Here is a 22,671-nt window from a genome sequence, read left to right as displayed (position 1 = left end):
GGCAAAGCTACGTAAATCAAGAGCAAGGTCCGGTTTGTGAAAGTAAGAAAGCAGTTGCCATGCCTACAACATGCATGTGCAAACAGAGGCTTGCAGTTACACAAACACATGCCACAAGGCTACACATCTCTCACTTTCCTCCTTCCTGACTTGCTAGCCCTTCAGCTCTGTATGGTAGCCCAAAGGTCAAAAAGCTCATTGTGTAAGCGGCAATCCCTGCCTACACGCTCGTTGCACTGGTAAATATTTAATCGGTCTTGGAAATGCTCAACACTGTTGCTGCGGTGAGCCCTTCTTCTGATTCACACACACATGAAGGCAAAGATGCATCGCATGTGGCTGGTAATCTGAGGATACAAGCAGATTAGCCACAGGTATATTGGATCACAATGTGCGGCTGCTACCTTGGCCAGGTGTCTGGTAAAAGAGACGGTTGATCTCAGTGGGATTTCCTGTTAAAATAAAGGTTTAAAAATGCACAAGGTGCTACATGAGTGTGTGTATGTGTGAATGTGCTTCACACACACTCTTCCCAGGAGACCGAGAGTCTGAACTGTTGAGTTATTCAGCCACTTCCTCGTTTTTGGTTTACTGCACGCTGAGTCTTTCTTCAGTCACAAAGCTTTGAACTGTGGGACTGTGTTTGCGTCCACAACAGAGGGGAGAGCTATGCAGGAGCAGCCTACTGTTTCCTCTCCTCTCCACGCTCCACTCCTGCAGTCCTCCTATTCTGTTCGCTCCTCCCTTCACTCCCTCTCTACTCACGCTCTTGACAATTCCCTCACTCCTGTCGCCACTCCGCTGTGCCCTCTTGTCACTCGGCCACTGAAGCACAAACACCATTCACTCAGCACCTAGCCACGGTAAAAAGCCATTATCTGCATTAGGGACTACAAAAAATGTCACTGACACCAATGGAAAAAACATTACCTCCTTCTGCTTTCTGCCCTCAGGCTCAGTGGGTGGGTGTATCAAGCTGAGGTGGAAATCACTCAGAAATACGACAAACATAAAAGCACATATACACACGCACACACATGCACAAAAGAGGCAAAACTGCATTTTTTGCATATTATTGACCATGCAGCAAGACTATGAATTTTAAATATTTCAAGTCTTGGGATTTTTGGAGAAAAAATATCAACACATGCAGAGAAACATCTATATCGTACATGTCGTATCATTCTCATGTAATATAATGTGATATTTTTAATGTGGTTTATTGTTTTTTTGTTGTTGTTTTTTTATGTGTTTATATTAAATACTCAGCCAGCTTTTAAATTGCCCCTAAGGGATGAATAAAGTTATTTGAATTTAATTGAATTGGTTTGTCAAAACAGAATGAAAGCACAGTTTCCTAAAGGTCAATATGTCATCTTTAAATTGCTTGTTTTGCATGTACAGTGGTCCAAAATCATACATCATTCATACATATTTAATTGCCAGTGACTTAAACCTAATGTTACTCATTGTTCATTTTAATCAAATCTGTGAAAACTAGTCAAATTTCAACCAATCCATGACTCCGTGCCAATCATCATTCACAATGCCAGACATCCGACCTTATGTCCAGGGGCTTTATTTTCTTATGTGTATACATGCATGTAGTTTTCTGTTTCCTCCATTTGTCTGTCATTTTGCTCCTTCTTCATTATTAAGCATCAATTAACAATGCTACAGTTCAAGTGATTGCTCCGCGCGCGCACCCTTTCTTGACAATAACAACTACAAAAGCTGTACTCTCAGAATGTGTCCTCCACTTACAGGAACAAAGAAAATCATGAATTACCCAATTATAACCCTGCTTGCTTTTGCTGGGCTGGCTGTCAGTCGCTTTGATGAAACCATGACAACTGAAACTCTCCGCACACTAAGGCAATGTTACAACATCCTAAGGTCAGACAATAATTAAGCGTTGGAATAAGTGATAATAAAGTATAATGCCTGAAAAGGGGTTTTGTTGAAGGTTCTTTAATGGCAGGTATAAAGACCTTGAAGGCATCATCTGATATTTATCCGCTATTATTTGGTTAAGGAGAAAAAGAAGTCCCAGAAAATGCATTTACTCAATAAGCTTTTTACCACAAGTTCTACAGTCTTAAATGGACACCAAAATCTTCTGGCAAAATTGAATCAGTTTTAGGTATTTCACATGAGATTTCTGGTTTTGTATGTTTCTGTCTAACTGGGTTGGTTCGAGCAAGGTACGGTCATAGTTCAGTTAAAGGTGATATCATGCACTTCCCTGTACCAACCAGGACATGAAGGCCTGCCTACGGAAGGAAATAATGACTATGGAGGGTGGACCCCTCACCGCAGAGCTCTGTTACTTGAAAGGAGGAAATTAACTAAACCAATACACGGGAAAACCCAGAAGACTCACTTTGTCACGTGCTATATCAAAGAAGCTATCCCGATCAAACATACCTTATTATACAGAAAAACTGGGACATCACTGGGATTTACACTTCTGCAGAGGAGACATTTACTGAACCCTGAGGATTTAACTTCAGGAAGGCCCCAATGATGAACTGTAGACAAGTCCTGAGTTACCTTCCTGCCCCCGAACCTGACACTTTGCTTTGCTGACCCAAGGGCAATTTTGGTAGTGGGTTAGGGTTTGGCTGTGGTAAGAACATCGTGAAAAATTACACTTTTAAATATTTGTTCAGTAACAAAACCCATCCTATCACCAGTTCTATAAACTGTCCTACTGCATTTGTGGCTGTTTCTAAGTAGGCCTCATTAAAAGAAGATCTAAGGACAGAGTGGGTGAACACAGACACACTGTTCTTACTGGGAATTTGAACAATCTTATGGCCAAACCCTACATGGAAATACAACATGAGAGAGATTGCACACTTAGACTTACTGAAGGGGATAAGATCAAACACCTCAAACAAAGACAGCCATATTGGATCTGTTGGACCACAATTACCCCGGAGAATTCTGACCTTTCGATTACCTTACAGTCAATATCTGGGTTGCAAATGAGGCTCATTGTTTTTTCTCTCCTTGAGCTGAAAGGTCTCAAACGCGTAAAACTCGATTTTATCATTGAAGATACTATATATTGACATTGGTATTGCTTGAGTCCATTTTATCTTATTGACTTTTACTGATCAAATGTTGGTTTCCAATTGTGAATTTTGTCGTCCTTTCTCTACACCAGGAGTCGGCAACCTTAAACACTGAAAGAGCCATTTGGACCGGTTTCTCATGGAAAAGAAAATGCCAGGAGCCACAAAACCCTTTTGACATCTGAAATGAAGAGAACACTGCATAAATCATTTTGACCTTTATGCTATGTATAAAAAACTATAGTGTGTTGCGGTTATGAAATCAATAAACTGCTACAAAGAAAAAAATAAATAAATTTCTGCATGCAACAAAAACATTTTGAACTCCAAAAAGAAGAAGAAGAAAAAAAACGAAGACGCTGGGTTGAAGATTATTTTGAAATAAAATACTCAATTTCTATTTAAATTCTCTTTGTATATATGAAATAAAAAGCCGATCTTAAATTATCCATCTGCAGCAAAGTAAAAATTGCTTGCCCTGCTGACTACAGCTGGGACTGCTGACCAGATTCCTGACCGCCTGTGAGCGCTTTGGGACGGGGAGGAGCTCATGGCAGCACCACTGCTCGCTGAGGAAAGTAACTGCAGAACAATACATATTGTCACGCCAGAGTCTCCAAAACACCAGAAGAGTCTCCAGTAACACCAGAAAGAGTTGGTAGATTGGTCGATAGTTGCTTTTATCCAAAACAAATGTCACCAAGAGGATTTGGAAAATCGCCACATTTAGCGAGAAAGCCGCCAAGTTGGCAACACTGTGCATGCCGGCGAGTGTCGCACATTGGTGGTTGATATTTTGAGCGACAAAAATTTTTTTTAAAGTTTTATTTTAATGTACAAGTTCACAAAAATCTTAGAACTAAAATAAAATACATTGAAATTAAAATATTAATTATTTATTTTCCAAAGCCACAAGGAGCCGCAGCAGCGGTAGAAAGAGCCACATGCGGCTCCTCTGCTCTAGACCATCCTTACTGACCAAACTGTTTTCTTTTATCAGTCTGTGAGAAGGCTTCGGTTTTGTTTTTCTTGTATTGTATCTGTTGTGTGTTTCCCCTACAGGCCTGAGAGAAAAAAAATAGGTATAGCAGGTATTCAGTGTTGCATCTGTAATGACAGCAACTATTATTCATTTTTTGGTGGGGTCTCCACACCCTGTAAAAGGCACAAGTCAAAAACAGAGGTAACACAAAAAAACATTAATAACTCCAGCCCACTGAAATAAAGGCCTTTTATTTTTCTGACCCACCGTGAGTGTCTGGACCTGGATTTTTTGGATTGTAATTCTTTCTTCTCACAGACACAGACACAGACACAGGCACACACACACAGACACACACACCCAGACACACACACACAGGTAGACATATAATGGTTTCATTAAGAACAAGTGACTCATCTTCATTAATAAAGCAGCACAATTTATTCAGGCTGAATAAATTACCTCCTTTAAGGTGCGACCAAACCTGTCAGTTACATCGGGTCAGAGCAGCTTTTTAATTTGGAGATGTAGCAAGTGAAAAATGTTTAGTTTTTGACAATGTAGCAAACATTCTTGCCAGGATAGCCTCCACGCACTATTTATTTATTTATTTATTTTTTTTTTCAATAGCTGGTTTCTCCCTTTTATCAGCTCTGTGGATATAAAAGCCATGGTTCTATGAATGAGCAAACTTGTTTTCTCACTGATGGAAGAATACAATATGATGCATTACAGTCTGCAGGGGGCCATTAATTTTCAATCTCTTTCAGAAATAGTGAGACTGGTTGCCTCACAAGCTCTTGAAGTTCTTTTTCACCCTGGGTTCAGCCTCCTGAGTGTTGGACCACAGTTACCTCTTTGGCTCATCAGAGAAAAAACAATGAACCATATCATTCGGTAAGTTAGAATGTTTGAGAGAATAGGGTTTCAGATCATTATTTAAATTTATTCAGAAAATGCACAACACAGTTTCCCAGAGACCAAGGTGCTTTAGATGTTTTGTTTTTTTTGCTTTGTCAAATACTCTGCTTACAAAGACATGAAACTGAAAAGAAGCTCATCTTCACATTGGAGAAGCTGGAAACAAAGAAAGTTTGCTGATTTCTCTTGAAAAATGAAAATAACATTCTTGGATAACAATATCAATTTGAATTGTTACTGTTTTAAATGACTATAAAGTTGATAATTTGCATTTTCTTTTAACCAAACATCCGCAAAACTATTGACAACAGCAACAGCTAGAGCATACAAAATCATTACAGGAGGTATAAAAATGGTTGCCTCCTTGCTTCATGCCCTATAGATCTAATGTAAGGCCACACTTGCCTGCTAGGCTAATTAACTTTTACTCCCTTTTGACAGGTTGACAGCTGACCTCTCACCACATACAGTATGTCATGAATTTCCCCAAATCACTTTATTATAGCTCTTCTTTTTTCTGAAGCAGACATTGCCATATTCATTGTTTCAGCCTTTTTGAACAAATCTTCCTGCAGGTATCCTCAAGGGCAGTGATGCTGATGGGATTTGTTGCTAGAAATAGGCCAAATGCCACACTTGTGTGGGAGCGGATCACTGAAAGCTTGGCCTTCTGCCAGAGAGTAAATTGCCGGGTAATATCATCCCCCTGCGACAAGACAGACCAGTCAAGTACCTCTCAGGTGACTGAGTGCTGCTCTCTGATCATCCGGTCAATACAACAACTGCTATTGTACGGTCAAAACAGAACCTTAGCTTTTCTTAGTTTTAGAGTTTGAATGTAAAACTGGAGAGGGCTTTTACTGCTTCGACTTATGAAAGGCACCAAACATTATTTGTTTCCAGCATTTGAGATTTGAAGATTCGCTGTTTTCCTCTGTTATTCATTCTACTCAGCTAATTAATAGTGTTAATGTTTCTAATCAAAAAAGAATGTAATGCAGTTCTACTACAATTGTGAAAAAAATACTTTAATATTGCTGTTAATGTTCATCTGAGGGGATGAGGAATTGCTACAGAATTCTACAAACCCTGGATAACTGTGATTTAATATTATTCAGGTTATTTTTAACCGCCTAGTTCATCTATTCTGATTTAATGTTATCTGTGCATCAGAGAGCTACATACCTATCACTGCCTATCACTTATCATGCTTATCAAATAAAAAGGGCCAGTGGAAAGTCTTAACTTTTACTCCTTTTTGACAGGTTGACAGCTGACCTCTCACCACATACAGTATGTCATGAATTTCCCCAAATCACTTTATTATAGCTCTTCTTTTTTCTGAAGCTGACATTGCCATATTCATTGTTTCAGCCTTTTTGAACAAGTCTTCCTGCAGGTATCCTCAAGGGCAGTGATGCTGTACTATACTGTATTTATTTATTTAACTGTTGGTTTGACCAAAGCCTTTTTGAACAAAACATCTTTTGGTTTCTCATCTTGTGATAGGGCTTTTTCATCATTTTTTTAATTGACTAGAACAGCATTTTTAAGACCTTCGCTGCTTGTAACTCCTTTGTATGAGGCACTACAATTCTTTAAACCCTGCGTCCAACGTTACGTGTCTGTGAACTGTGAGCCTTTCCATCGAACAGGGTTTTGCATTTCTTTGAATATTTCATCTGGATAGTCTTTAGAAGCCTCGAGTTGTAAAACTGCACACAGGAAAGAAGCAAAGATCTGTGAAGTCTCCTTCTTAGTGTATCAGAATGTTGTTGGTTCTTGTTTCCTACTAATGCAATCATCTTGTGATCCACGGGAACTAAAGGATTCATTGGTAAGTTTATCAACATGAATACAATGATCAATGTACAATAATATCAGCTGTGAATAATGGAAAAAGCTGCAGTTCTTTTCAGTATTAAAAAAAGACGGTACTAGCTTAAAACTAGAGTGTGCCGAGATGCCTTAGCTCATGCAGACACCTTAACTATTAGGTTAATGGGCCCAAAAAAGTAGGGCAGAGACAAAAGCAACAAGAAGCCAAGAAATATGCTCATATTCCTTGACTTTTACACCATGAAGACACTGAGAGACGGGAGATGGCTCATTAGCACTGTGGCTCTTTCTCCAGGAGCAGAGGAGTGATTTAACCCCACTGCCCCCTAATCCACACACACACAGACACATACAAACCCTAACGCCAAGAACAATCACATTACTGTTCTAAAGCCTGCTTCAGGTTTTAACATTAGTCTGACCAGCAGGCAGGTACTCCCCTACCCTGTGCACTCTCTCACTCTCTCACAATTGTTTTCCCTCACACCCTCTGTGCCTCCCATTAGGTCTGCTGGAGCCAGGTAACTCCCATGGCTAGAGTAGATAACAGCAGTCATTATCAGACCCCCCAGCATTTAAACAGCAGCTCGGTATCGATCACTGCAGCGCCTGGTTAGAACTGCCTGTCTGCGCGGTGCCAAAACGGTCTGGGGACTAGGTCTACCCCTAATCCCCATGACAACAAGCATCTCAATGTGATGTATTTAAAGACGGCCATCTCATTCTCAGCAAAGTCAAACTCCACTGTGATGTATATTCTCATCTTATCTGAGAAACATGAGCCACCATTACTGCAGAATCACAGACAGAAAATCATGCAGCATCCTAATTAAGAAGATTACATAAATGATCAGATTATTGGAATAGTTCCCAATCAATTAAAGCAACATGCAATGTACATAATGACAGCGGTGGACCAGGCCTGAGCGATAATTAAATTATGCCTACTTTTAGCAGAGTCGTACTGACATCATACGATTAGGGATGTACTAATCTAATATAGCACCTTGCAGGGATCTGACATGATGTGAACAGATCCAGTTTCTTTTTCAGTGTCAAGGTTTCCATTATCAGCTGTATTTATTCTGCCATGACAGGCTGCTAAGTGTTTCAGTGACGCAGCAAACTCCGGCCTCATGTTATCTTACATAGAAGTGACTCAAGCTGCAGTTAGGTAGATTATATATTACATTTCTCGATCAGATGTGCATCCCTTGCTCTGAGCACATTATGCTTTGTCACATTTCTGTTCTTTGGTTTGTTATTTTAAAACAGCTTTTTGTTTCATTAATATGAAAACCTTGACCTCATGTCCTTGTCCTTGAGACATTCTGAGATATCTAATTTGTCATATCATGTCCTACCATTCATCAGTCCTAGACAATATCCTTTGTTCATGAAATCTTTTCACAAGAAGCTTGTGTCTTTTCTTATCTCGTCATAAATTGTTGAAGGCTTTAACCAGCGTGGCTTCTTTGTGCTGCCACCTTTTGACTGAAACCCTTCTTTCTCATCCCGTGCACTCGGCTCTCCCTCAGTCGCAGCACATTGTTCCGAGCTGAAAGAAGAACCTCTTCCCCTTGAGAGTGAGGCCCGGAAAAAAAAGAGGCTACACAAGAAGGAAAATTTCCTTGTCCTCAGCTGCGCGACTGGAGAGTAATAATGTACAGCAGGAAACAGGATCACGTTTCAGGGCTGGACAATAAAGCGAAAAAGGCTAACCAGGAGGCAGAAAGAGCTGAGTTGGTGATTTACAGTGTGTTTGCTTGTCTTTGCACAATGTGTTAGCATGCAAACAGGTCAGATGAGGACAGGCAATATGTAACACCGCAGTCCTCTTCTATTGACGCAGAGTCATCACTGTGCACAGAAAACGGACTGTCGCTCGATCAGTTGCACTCAGACAGAACTCAACACATTAAACTCCAGCCAGCTAATGCCATCTGAGGGCTGTCAATGTCACTGCTAAACGAATAAATCAACACACATTGACACATTCGCCTGACGTGAGTGAGCGCCGCAGCTTTCTACTTTCTAGAAAATTGCTCAAGACGAAGATTCACACAAGAATTTGCCCTTTGATGGAATTTCGCCTTGTGCTGCTCGCCTTCATAGGAAACCACAAACAAATGCCAAGAATTCTACACAGGAGTTTTGTCCAAGTCTAATTTATTGGATGTCAGGCTGCATGAATGTTGAGTCACGTTTGTGTGAGTGTGCGTCATTGTTCCAGAGATGACACGTACCTTGACAGCAGTTGTGACTCCGTCCTCGGTAGTGCTCTGGCCATTCTGTCAAGAGAGCAGATGTATGAAACGGTCAGTGTGTATGTCAGTGCACGGATCACATGTATATGCGTTCGTGTCAAGGAAGGAGAAAAGGGAGGCAGGGAGAGATACAAGTGGATATTTGCAAGACTGTGTGGGTGGCAGCAGTCCACTGCACTGAGGCCAGCACACAAATGCGCATCCTCTGTCTGTCTGTTCTCCCCTCCTCCCCCCCCTCCGGTAGGTGAGTCTTGTTGAAAAGGGGTAATCATTGTTACTTTTAAAACAATGGTTTGCTGACGGCTATTGTGTAAATCAACATGTTGTTCATGCGGCAGAAGTGGGCGGCTGAATTTTGAACATACGGAGGCATTTCAGTCAGATTAGATGATTAGATGCATATCTCATTCTGTTGCACACAAAAATAGAACAACAAGGAGAAGCAGAGGACAGAGAAGTATTTGTGAGGCACCTGTGATGTAATGTTGAAAAAGCAGGGGGTATTATGATGTCAAGTCAAATTAGGATCACTTGTCATTACCTATGTAAGTGCACAGAGGCCAGACAGACACTGAATAAGATGGATTGTCTGCCTGAGTCACGGCATTTAGACATTTGATGCCTGATAGCATAAGGATCACATGACTTAACATGTTAGAAAAGGAAGGAGCTTTATAACTTTTTCCTACTGGATTCCAGGGGACTTGCACTGAGAGTTTGATACAATACTCTGAAAACAAATGTTTGGGTTCAACAACAAAGAATTATCTTAACAGTTTGCATTAATCTTTATGAGTTCTAACAACATCTAATGAAATTATGTTCAACTAACTAACACTACTGAGTGAGGGGAATTAGCCTTTTCTCAACAGCTAAATGTAGTTTTAATCACCACTGCATTATAATAGGTAGGATAATCACGTCTTTAAACTGATTGCTCAAAACAATATTGAATTATTCCAAAAAGATATTGCACATTATTTGAAGACATAAATGGTCAAGCAAATTAGTTGCGTTGCCTCATGTGGTGGCAGCAGTTGCAAGACACAGTTGACAGAGTGCTCGCTTTTGGTCAACATCATCCCGTCTGTAGCTGTGATTTTTACATACAACTGGCGTCAAAGTTTCTCTCCAGTTCCTCGCTCATTATGGTGTGCACACGTGCATGTCAACAAATTCTCATTGTCATTGTTGCTTAACTTGAATCTTCAGAATCTTGTATTTGCAGAGTTTGACACTAAATGGCTGTTTCTAGATTCACCTGTTTGTGTGTGCACTTTAAATTCAAATTCAAAATATTCTGTAGTTTTCAATAAGGGAGAAGTTCCTGTCATTTTTACATGAAAAAAACATATCAGGCAAAGCTGAGTATTTTCAAAGTATCTTGAAGCATGTGGGACAAAGATTTTAAAAATAGACAGAATTGCCTGAAACCAAACCTGGAGGTGCAAATTAATGTTAGAGTGGAGTCCTAGCAATTTAGCATGGCACTTCTATAGATATGGGTAAGACAGGATTTTAGGAAGGAAAATTCAAACAATGTTCTTGACCAACAGGAAGCAGTCTTATCAATCCATAATCAATTGATCTCTAGGATGAATGATGTACAGCATACTTATTTCTATGCACTGATAAAATGACTTTTTAAAATTTTCTTACCATGGAATCATATTTATACTTTTACTTATATTCACCTGTTGAATGTTATCCACACAGACACAGGCTTGTCTTGATGACCTGGACATTGTTGGGAAGGCATTAATTGCCAGAAGTCTTTGTCATAGTGCCTGTTGCTAGCTAAAAATATCTTTCGGTTAAATTAACAGCAATTAATTGATGAATCGTTAACATCCCAATGTGTTTTTTAAGAAAAGACTAAAGACAAAAATCAATGCTGCTGAAGTCTAGACACTCACGTCTGTATTCTGAAGAGTTCCTATTATGGGTCACACGAAAAGCCACTGCATTTCCCATAATGCAACTGCACAGTGTCAGATCTTACCTTCATGCTAAATGCCCAGGTCTTTCAAACTTCCCTCGTCCAGTTTGTAATCCAGACTTTTTGGTACAAATTTACAGCCATCAAGCCAAGTTGTTTTCACAAGCTGACTACTCCTCTTCTACCGAAGGTTGATGTTTTATTAACCTGAACATGGAAAATGGCCTTTTCGTGGTGAATACATGATCATAACTAAATCCTTCCAGTGGCTCCGGAGTCATGTGTGGCCAAGTGTGAGGACAACTTAAATAACCTCCTCTCCTCCCTTTCCGCTTTATTTTTCCATTACAGAGGGGTGACCCTGAGGTTGTTCACTTCCTCCATGCCCTCTTCCTTTCTGTCAACACAATGACAAGCGGTGGCCTTAACAATCAAACACTAAATAAAAAGGGAATAGTGTCCCGGGAGGTACAAGGAGGCACAGGCAGTAATAACGGGGTGGCTTTGATAGCCTCTTGTACTGATGAAAAAAAAAAAAAAGACCTTCTGAACAGAAAGAACACACACTGCAGATCTAGTTTACTGTTCCTGTAATACCTCACAATATATTCTCTACAAGGATGAATGTTTTGCCAACTGAATGTACATCCTTATTTCCCGCTTTGGAGCAAACTGTCATTCTTTGATGCTTTATTCTTTAAGGCCAAAGGAGTCATAGCGGTTTTTCCGCGACAAGTTTCACTCCAGCAGCAGCTTTAAATTGGATGGGTGCTACAACTCAGGACCTTTTATACAAACCTATGGTTCGTCTGGTTGGACTTTAATCATGATCTCAAAGGAGGATATTTAATTTAGCCAAACAGTGCCAGTCATAAAAGTTGTAAACGCCGCAATGTGAGGTGGCATGGGAGGAGTCAAGAGAAATGGAAGCAATTTAGTGGCAAGGCACAGTTTGAAATCACGCGCAGATGTGTTCAAGAAAAGCAGCAGGAAGAGCTGTGCATGTCGTCACTTTGCAGGCAAACTTAATGAAAGTCCCCCCCTACCTCACTCCACTTTCTGAGTCTTCCCTTGTTTAGGTGCACACAGTTAGCTTCGTTTAACCCAGCACGGTGATGTCTAATGGTGGGAATCCTAAGTGCGTGAGTTCAACTATCTGAGTTTGTGTGTGTGCGGTCAGCATTGTCTTCCTGACATTGCGGCTCAACACATTTCAACCTCATTAGCTCTGCATGGCTGATCCAGGAGGCCCAGTTAATGGTGCTTTCCCTCCCCTGGGCTTCCTCAGCGAGTGCGCAGGCATGTACACACACAGACACACACAGACACACACAGACACACACACAGTCACACAAATATGCTCAAAGTCAAATTCATTAAAAGCCTAATGTGACTTCCAAATCAGGGGAATTTATATGAAGAATTGCACTGTTCAAATACAAACAGAACCAGAAATATGCACAAGTTTAATGAGGGCATTTTACAGGCCACAAGGATGCTGTAAATACATTTACAGGCCAACCTAGTGAGAACTTTAAAGATCTCTCAGGACTCCTATATGATTACACAAGGTAAACAATCTCAGAGCACTGATGGTCTTTGTGATAGATGTGTTTTAACAGCATGATTAGAGTAGCGCCTTGTAACTAGGCAACTAAGAAATACAATAACCATACTTCTCTTCTGTGCCGGGGATACTATCTGACAAAATGTTGTATTATCTCTTCTGCCAGCGAGTACTGGCAGCTTCTGGGCAATGCCAGAAAAGCAAGAATAGCTATTTATATACATCTTTTTTAGTTTTTGCCAAATGGTTTATCCCAAACATCAGCAGTTAAACCTGCACCACTGCATACACGAGCAACTGCGGCTGGACAACAATTGTTGAGTGGCAGTTTAACTTTTAAGTTCAACAGAATGAGATCTCCTGTTCTCAGAGCACCTACCAAGCCGAGGGCTGTGTTATCACATGCCTACCCTCCTCCATTCCCACAGCCCTGCTCAGGTGTTCCACAGGTCACACCCAGATTAGCTGCTTGCTAAGTCTGTGAACACACACACACACACACACACACACACACACCCGCACACACGCACACACACACACACACACACACAAACACAGAGAGACTAAGGCACGATGGTAAACTGAACTTGGGCACACACCCAAAAGTCCTTGATTGTATATTGCTGACCACGCCTGGCAAGCAAACATGGTACACATTCCAACTGTTAACCCTACTTTCTCCTACACTTCTTTTCTTCTTCTCCGCCACCATCTGGCTTGCTCAATCCTGCTCTGTAAGCTCTGGCTTGTGCTGTCCTGTTATATGAATACGGACAGTTTTACTTTTCAATTTGCACTGTTTTATCCATTGTAGTTCGATTGTTATTTTGAAATACAAAGAGGGCACATAAAGTACTTTAAGTGACAGTGTAGAATGGTTAGCTGAGCACATTCAAGAGGCAGATTTGGGTCCAGATCTAGACTCAAATACAAAGACATCCAGACTGGGAATACAAATGTAGTGCAACCTAATTATGTCAACTTGTGAGCCAGATTCACTCACTTGTCAACTTTCAGACTCTAATAGGCACCAAAAATGGGCAGATTCAGAACCAACCAACGCAAAGATAATAAAAGGCTGACAGCATGCACACTAAAGGAACATGTGTTCATTCTAAAAAACATTCAACAATTTTAAGTGTCATATCAAGCTGCCGACTTTATATTTGTGCACCTACACATACAGTCGCCATAATATAATATGCAACTGCACTATTGATGTATAACATTTTGTGATTTCAAGATCAGCACAAGAGGAACAAAAGTTACAACCAAGTTTCGTGTCTGGCACAGGAGGGATTCTTTATGAAAAGGTTTGGATCCATATCAGTACTGGAAATCTACAATAACTAAATATACTGACACAGGCATGATTCAGAACTTTTGAAAGACCTGCCGCAACCTAGTAATGACACTGGCCGATGCAGGTGGTAGTGACTCAGCTGGGACAGGATGTGCACATTTGCTGAAGCGCCTTTATCAGAGATGAATCACTGAGCACAAGTTCATTCACAACAGATACGGCCCTGTGATGAATAAAACAAACCAAAAAAAAAAAAAAAAGGCTCAATCAAACCAATATCTTTGAATTGCTCACATTTTTCTATCACTTGCTTTGCCACAGGACAAAAGGCAGTTTTACTGATTTCCATTCATGACACCTTCTTGGCTTCCAAACATGTGTACTTGTATAACGAGCGATGGGGAAACAGACTTCTCATCAGCTGCTGTGCCAAAGCACATCATCATCTCCTGCATGTGTTTAAATTCATGCAGATAAGAATAGCAGTTTTGGGATACACGATGGGTTTTTATTTTCCATCTTTTATTGCACAAATCATCAAAAAAGTGCACCTCTCTGCATGCCCTAGCCATCCATATGACTACACTCCCTTGGCAACGTGTTCCCTGGCCTCCACTCTCTGTCAATCTTTCTGCTCCATCAATCTGAGCCCAAAGTCACTCGTCACTGCCATCAGGAACCAAAGTGTGCAGCTGGCTAGTAGGTTGGTGACAAGCGATATATGACAAGGATTCCATTCTGATTGGCAGCGATTTGTGTGATCAAATTAATTACGGATGCTGGATTTCAGGGGGCCGATAGTAGTATAAGAGAACAAAAAAAACTGACTTATATGTTGATATTAAACCCATGCATTCAAAATATTTTTTAATCAGCAGTCACACAAATTTGGTTTATGGCGTTGTGACTATTACACATACTAAAGGCAGGGTATTTTCATAGTTTTAAACTTAGCACTCTTCACAGGCTCAGCACCACCATCTGTTCGACTGTGATATGCTTCTCAGCCAACTCACATGCTGCAGAATACTGTAAATAGTGAGGTCTGCTGAACAAACTACGTCACGATGACACCGTTTATTGTTTTTTGTTAGATTACCCAAAGTTTCTCATTTTTTTCTTATATGCAGGTTTTTACCTACATGGCTCAATATGGGAAAACTTGTTAGCTTTCCTTTGATATTTTATTAATGAGGGCTCAAGTTTAATGAGCACTTTAAAAAAAAAAAATATATATATATATATATATATATACACACACTTTTTCATTCATGTTTTTAGCATTTCCTCAAATTCTTTCCCTTCTAAGTTTAATTTCCTTTCCCATCAAACCAGAATGATTGTCCCAGACAGGAGGGAGAAGAATCTGCCTCATTTTTAAATACTGATCTCTTGCAAAGCTGATTGAGGACACTGTTTAATATTGTGCACAGAGCTTTTAATTAGCGGTATCAGGCACACAAAAACATGGGTATCACATGCTTGCTTCACTCGCATAATTGGCATACTAATTCAAAACACAGGCTAGCTGCACAACCATGAAGTATTATCCTATAAGCAGGGAAGGGTTTTGTTTTCTTTTTCTAAACAAGTGCAAGCAGGTGTGCAACTGGTTGCTTCTACCAACCCTGTATCTGCTCATCATAACAACAATGTGATTGCTGCATATTCATGAATAAGCAACCAGTCTGCTCAAGGAGCACTTCAAGTTTTCATGAATAATGTTGCATCTCGACAATAAAAATAGCTCTGGACAAGACTAAGGCCATGAACCTCTCTTCTCTTTCTCATTCTTACCCGAATTCTACAAGTGCTGAGGGGCATTGTAAAAACCACAGGCACTCGTGTTGTATGAAACATGTGCAGAGGACAGCGTGCACTTGTTCTGCAGCCTATAATATAAAACTCTAACTTGTGCATTATTTAATTTTAAATCTATCACTGAGACAAATGAGCATTCTAAGTTTTTTAATCGGTCTCCATTAGCAGAGGAATCATTGTTCTTTCTCTTGTATGTTTATTGCCTTAGAGAAAACCCAGGAAACCACTTCACAGGTGAGAGCAGTGACAGAAGTGGTGAACATGGATATTAGATAACACACTGGTCTGTGGTTTTGTGCTTTGACATGGAGCTGCCAGTGGGCTTCAGTGACAGACTAGAAAGTGGAGTTTCTCTAAGCTGAAGCTACTTTGGGGATCCAATTCAAAACACTCCAATGGAAAAGTTCTAATGAAGCATTTCTCTGTTGGGTAAGGCTGCCAATCATTAACTTTATTTGGCCATTTTTTGACATGATTGTTTCAAAGCATTGGATATCAGAGAGGAGAAACAAACTCACATGGGCTGGCTATTCATCACATTTGATTAAAAACTCACTTCATTCACAGGACCCAAGGTATTAATAAAATATCAAGTCGGTTCCCCCCCCAAGGTCTGTGCTGCCAACAAGCAGGTCGTCAATCATTTTAAGTAACTTTACTCTTAATCACTTCCACAAAGTGGTGACTGCTGAAAACCTTGGATGTGGGAATGATAAACGTACACGTTGTCTTTCAGCTTTACCTAAATGGATTGAGCAATATTTGGTGCATGCCCCCCGAAAAAAACAGAGACCATGCAATATCGACACATTCACCTTCTCATTACCTCTGTTTCAAGCTGCACGAGTTCCATAGTGGGCCACGGTTCCGCGATCTGTGCAAGAGGCATCTTCGCAGTATTTTCAGTTTCCCGACACCAGCTTAAAAAAATAAATGTTTTTTGGTCTCCCCAGATTTGCCGCTCCTGTCAAGTACACTTCCGAGCCGCTCCCCGCTCAAGTCCCAAGGCTAGTTAGTGCAGATATATCAGCACTTTCCAGTGCACAGAGAGGAAGACGCGCACACAGGACGCCACAGCCAAGCGCTTTCTTTTAACACACAATAGTAATCCTTTGATTCGACCCCGGCGTCGTTTGGCGACTTGTGCGTAAAAATGTTGAAAGTGGGGAAAATCCTGCAGGAAAATAGTCAAACACCCGCGTCCCTTCCAGGTAAGCACGTTTTCTTCTCAGGATTTGGGTTTTTGACAAGCGAGAGAGAGAGAGAGAGAGAGAGAGAGAGAGAGAGAGAGAGAAGGGGCCAAACAGTATGATCCAAGCTCCTCTCACGGGGGCTGTGGGGGAGTCTAATGCCAACCTCAAGGATTTAGTCAGAGTCCGAGCTGTGTTTGTAATCGATGTCGTATGAGATCTGTGCGTTCTTCCTCCCCGTGTGCTTGTGATTTCTCCCGGTCGGAAAGGGAAGACTTCCCCTCTGTGCGCCACCTTCCCCAACAGTGTGCGATACGCGCAGAGACCTCAGTGTGGCTCTGTAGTACGACGAGCTTCAACTCGAGCTGTTATTGGCAGACTCCAACGGGATTTCATCCAGCCCCTTTTTTTCTACTTGTTCCGCCCAAGTGTGATCGTGCCATCGCCTGGCGGAGAGCTGAACTGCAAATACGTAATGCAGACTGAAGGCTTGCTATTAATGAAGGGCCTGCATTTTTCTTTCGTTCGTTCTTTCTTTCTTTCTTTCTTTCTTTCTTTCTTTCTTTGATGCTTCTGGTGCAGAAGAGCAGCAGAAGACCCTCCAGAGCGAAATCTGTCAATCAGCAAAAGCTGATTCATGGTTACATAAAGTCTCCTTTAAAGTGAACACATGGACCAGCAGGACACAGCACAATGCAGTTGACTTTTCCTGCCTGGTGTGGCACTGCTTTCCCCCAGACTAAATGGTTTTTAATTACAAATGACCATATTTATTTAGACCCTTAAGTCCAATATCACCACTTCATCTGGGTCTAAAAATGGCACTCACTGTTGCAAAAGTTACATAACATGTTTGATTACACAATAAATCTGATGTAAAGAACACAAAAGAGGAGACACTGGGTATGTCCAGATGCCGTTCTGGACGTTTTACTGATGCACAGCTCTTTTCATTGAGAACAGCTCTCATGGAGGTCCTTGTAATCTTCAGTGATATAATACACCCCTCCACCCCTCAACACTTCGCCGCTTCATTCACTGCCGAGTGGATTTTTTTATTTATTTATTTTTTTTGCTCTTGGCCGGCTTTGGTTACTATTGGCAACTGGAGGGCAAAAAAAATGCCTTGCTTTTGCGCATTTGATAAAAGATTTTGATTCAAATTAAGATGAAGAAAGCATGACATTTCATAGAAATACAAAGGGAAGGTTTAAGTGGAATGGAAAATGGTTTTATGTTTTGCACCTGTGTTGTGAGTGGATGTGATGTCTAACTGTGTAAATGCAAAAATGCTGCTGCTGCTGCATGGATAAAACCTGTTTGTCATGCCAACCTGGAAATACCAGAGACATGTTAGAGCCACAGATCTGTACTGCAGAAGGAGACACGTTCTTGCTTTTTTTGGACTTTGTATCCAGGCTGCCGCTTTGCAACACCTCGCCTGTTCTCTCAAATAAACCTGCCACATTCATTCATGTCTGCTGCAGATTTATACATTTATGAATCAAAACTAAATGCATGTTCCCACACCCATTTCCACACACAGGTGAGTGAGACAGTTGAGAAAGAGGACATGCTGATTTCCTTTTGTTCGTGTCAGATATCATAGTGCAACCAATTTATTCTCTAACAAATCCTATCAAAGGGTGGTCAGAAGGTGAGATTACCCTTCCCCGGTGGAGAGCCATTCATCATGCTCACACTGTACGTAATATACAAAGTTGCTGCTATTCCAAAGATTGCATTAACTCATCGATTTGTCTCCGTGATGGGAAAGCAGCTGCTCAGGGAAAACTCATGGCATCTCATAATGCCATATTGGTGTTTGTTATTTAGTGCAGCCATACGTTACTCTTCACTTCCCCTCCCATCCTCTCTCCCCTCATTTTTCCCTGTCCATTACATGTGGGACAACTGCCATTCTCTCCTCCCTCACCCTCTCCAAGGACGCCGACAGACCGATGTTGGACGTTTTCTTGCTGTTTATGGCTCCTCGTGAATGATATGATGAATTCCAGACTTTTAGCGTGAACTTGCAGTGCAAGTGAAGTGTGTAATAAAGGCATTTTATAGAAGGAAAAAAACAGAGGATCATCCAGAAGGGTGACAAGTCATGTCAAGAGACCTGAGAATAAGTCGGGGAGGCTCTTTTTTTAACAGGGCTGCTTATCAAAAATCAATAGATTGTAGGATGTGGGCAGGAGGAAAGAGCATTTTGCAAACACACAACTCATCTAAAACTAGAGTAGTACTGACTGGGATGTACAGTATGCTGCTGGTCTATCTTCAAGGAATTTCTTCTTTAGCTCGTGATGCTCCAGTGACATCACAGGTGGCAGCGATGACTCAGAGGTGTCTCCCGTCCAGTGACTCCAGGGATACCCTACCCCCCACCTTCGACTAGAAAGAAGGCATCATGGGAAATATGACTCGGTCCGGCTTGACATGCAGGTGCAACAGAGCAACACTCCACCCGGAATTGTTAGTGTATAGACACAGGAATGAGATGTTGAGTTGATGAAGATCGAGGTGGCCCAAAAAAAGAGACAGATGGCAGATTAGATCCCAAACGGACAGCACGAAAATGAGGTGAACCGATGTGAAAATGACACTGTCGTCTCGCCCCATTTTCAGTTCGAAAACCACAGAAGTGGAGAAGAGGGAGAGCAATGTCGAGTATGCCGAAGGAAAAAAGCAATGAATCATAATATTTATTTCCCCATGCGGCTGCAGATGGAGCAGTTAAAATGCAAATACGTGCAATGCTCCGACTGGGAAGTGTCAGTCGGCTTTTAAACAACATCTCAGGATTTATCTGCTCATTTACTGCTGTTGTTTTTTCTGTGATTTCTTATTTCTATTAGTTCATTTCTCACACTTTCACACTGCGAAAAATGTCTGAAGGTTTTTAATCAATATGTTCATTTGCACAACTACTGTATGTTTGCTTATTTCTACGTAGTAAATCTTTACCCGTGTGCCTTTTAATTCTGCTGTAATTGTATTTTTTTTATATTATATAAAAAATAAAGCTTTTCTAAAAATAAAATAAAATAATGACAATTAATAAATAATATATATATATATATATGTATATGTATATATGTACATCATGTTATATTTTTTAAAAACAAATAATGAGATTATTTTTCTTACTTGGTGTAATGACTAAACTGTGTGAAAGCAAGTTAATTTACATAAAGTGGAACACACCAAATTGTAAGCTCAGACAGTATATTTTGCATATGTCAGAACTACCTATTATACCTAAAATAAATTATGATAATAAGTGTTAGATAATTATTCCCTTTCCTACCCAACACTGTAACAGTGAGTAAACCTGCAGTGCATGTAAAGCAGATTAAAAACTCAGTTTATGCGTGGAGCAAAAAATGTTTAGTTAATCCAAGGGATTAATTTGTTGATGCAACAGAGGATCTGGAAATTGACTCAGTTTTAAGACAAGAGCCTCCCAGCATTGAAGCAACACACAGATACTGCAGAGATAAATGCAAATGCTAATGGATGTTGTTTCCCTACTAACATGTCCTACATTCAGTAATTGTCATCTTATATTCAGTTCCATTTCTAAATGTGATACTCAAAGTGTGTCAGATTTCAGTGGAAACACTGTCAGACCTCGGATGATAGCTCCATTTTAACTGAGCTGACTGAGCACATGTCTGCAGTTCAAGGACAGTACCAATAGTGCTAATTAATTAGGTGCTCAATAATGGAGCAAGGGTAATTATCCAATCTCTGCTGACTGAGAGTAGCAGAAGAAGATGACAGTGTAATGATTCAAAATTCAGCTCTGGCTCTGTGCCTGCCAGGGATGATGAGCAAAAAGCGTTATTGTGTTTCAAACATCAGCGGAACCGTCATTCGTCACAGGGATGGCTAACAGGACAAAAAGGCTGCAGAAGGACTGGAATGGTAATATTGATTGGTAACAGAAGTAAAGAGAGTGAAAGCATGGGAGAAAGGGAGATAGTTGCAACACAATTTTCCACAGTGTTGTGCTCAGTCTTGCTCCTCTTTGTCACAAACACTATCCTGTGCAGCGGCAGCTCTTAAAGCAATGCAGCGCCTGCTCACTATGTAATCTTCTGACTGTAGAAAATGGGTGTGCTGTCGAGCATGAACAGCATGTTGAGGCCTGAATTTGTATCTCAGGTATTTGGGCTGGGCAAATAGAGACACAAAGCCAAGCACAGTATCTTTATAAAGAAGCACCTCGGAGACCAAGGTCAGAACAAACAAACAGCAGGAACACATAATCATGGCATTGATTTTTCACAGAGAAATGGATCAACCTATTAAAGTGTTAGGAAATTGCAAGCAGAGGGTCTACAGATTCTTTTTCAGACTGCTTAGCAGGAAAATTGCTATTTTTGTGATATTATCAATAATATGAGCAATCAAGCTTTCTATCGCTAGAATAAAACCACTGGGTTTATACTGCATAAGAGCACGTAGTGGTACTGGAGACTTTAGGCAAGAACGAGCAAGAATTTTGCAATCCACTGATTTTCAATTATCTTGGATCAGACTTGATTTGTCAGGCTAGTGAAGTGATGACATGTGCACAAGTTCAGTTATTTTCCTCTCACACTTTCAGCCGAGAACATCTCGATTCAACAGATGATCAATAGTGATTCAGTCAGCATTGATGATGACATTTCCACCACCCCTGTCTTCAGTCCTGGAGGCTGTGATACGATAAGACCCTGCAGTTTTCCTGTTTACTTCTATGATAACATTTCACAACATCTAATGAGTCACACCATGTAGATTTAAGTTAATTATAAACAATAACTCAATCTCACATAAGCATTTATCTCCAAAGAAAATACAGGGATGCATTTTTTGCCAACAGCGAAACAATTTTTCTCTAAATATTTGAAGACAAGCATGAAATATATATGTCACACACATACAGATGGAGTGCTATTTCCCTGCTGAAATATAAATTCCACTTTCCCCATGCCTCTGTCTCTCTCTCTTTGTTCAAAGAGAATAACAGCAGGGGGTGCCAGATATCAGAGGGCAGCTCTTTGATGACTATAGCCCTTTTCATCAGGCCTTGCCCTTTACTACTGCCAGCATTTGTTGGGAACTGCTGGAAAAGTTACACTATGAGTTTCTGGAGCAGCTCACAGCTTCAGGTTCATTCACAAAATAACTCAAAGGTGCTCGACTATGAAGCCATAATCATGAATGGAGAACACACTGATTCAAAAATCAAGTACATATATTGTGTGACAGAAGTGTTTTGACTCACAGTCTCCTTTAAGAGCTTGTGTTTAATATTGAACCCTTTGGAGGCGATGATTCAACACAATACGAACTTTGAACTCCAAATCACTGGTTGATTGACTATGATACTAAATACTTGTGACTGTGAGAGAGCAAGACTGTGTGGATTTTCACTCCTCAACATACCATGTGACAAAAACCACAAATTCAGTTTGAGGCATTCAAATCATCCATGTGTTCATGTTGGTCAAAAACTGCTTATGACGATAATTTATTGTGAACTTATGTCCTCCAGTAGCAAGTTTCTGATATAATTTATGTTAATAATTCTGCAAGCAGAAATATTACCGTATAAAATCTGGAGTTAATAAAATATTGATAAAGTTAGGCAGCGTTTTCTTATCTCCAAGCATACAAGTCAACAGTGCTGAGGAGGATAAAGGAGGGAACATTTCTAGGAAATTCTTAGGAGAGCAGGCAAGATAGATAGATAGATAGATAGA

The 22,671-nt window shown here is 40.5% G+C and overlaps 1 protein-coding gene across 2 annotated transcripts in view; it reads right to left on the bottom strand.

Annotated features, from left to right (window-relative positions):
* rps6ka1 (ribosomal protein S6 kinase a, polypeptide 1) overlaps positions 1 to 22,671 on the bottom strand; it is a 60,315-nt gene that overhangs the window by 36,525 nt on the left and 1,119 nt on the right. Inside the window, exons 1-2 of one of the 2 annotated variants that reach the window (XM_008306840.1) lie at positions 16,546 to 17,156; positions 9,069 to 9,113 (exon numbers count right to left, since the gene is read on the bottom strand). In XM_008306840.1, coding sequence (XP_008305062.1) covers positions 9,069 to 9,113; positions 16,546 to 16,608 — 108 coding nt within the window. In that variant the 5' untranslated portion in view covers positions 16,609 to 17,156. Of the gene's footprint in view, positions 1 to 9,068; positions 9,114 to 16,545; positions 17,157 to 22,671 lie in introns of those variants that run through there. The other variant, XM_008306838.1, reaches the window with a different exon arrangement.

Source organism: Stegastes partitus, unplaced genomic scaffold (genome assembly GCF_000690725.1).
Source record: "Stegastes partitus isolate 25-593 unplaced genomic scaffold, Stegastes_partitus-1.0.2 Scaffold48, whole genome shotgun sequence".
In the NCBI taxonomy this organism is placed as follows: domain Eukaryota; kingdom Metazoa; phylum Chordata; class Actinopteri; family Pomacentridae; genus Stegastes; species Stegastes partitus.
The sequence above is the reverse complement of the archived record's forward strand: the minus strand, read 5'-3'. Positions and strand labels throughout refer to the sequence as shown.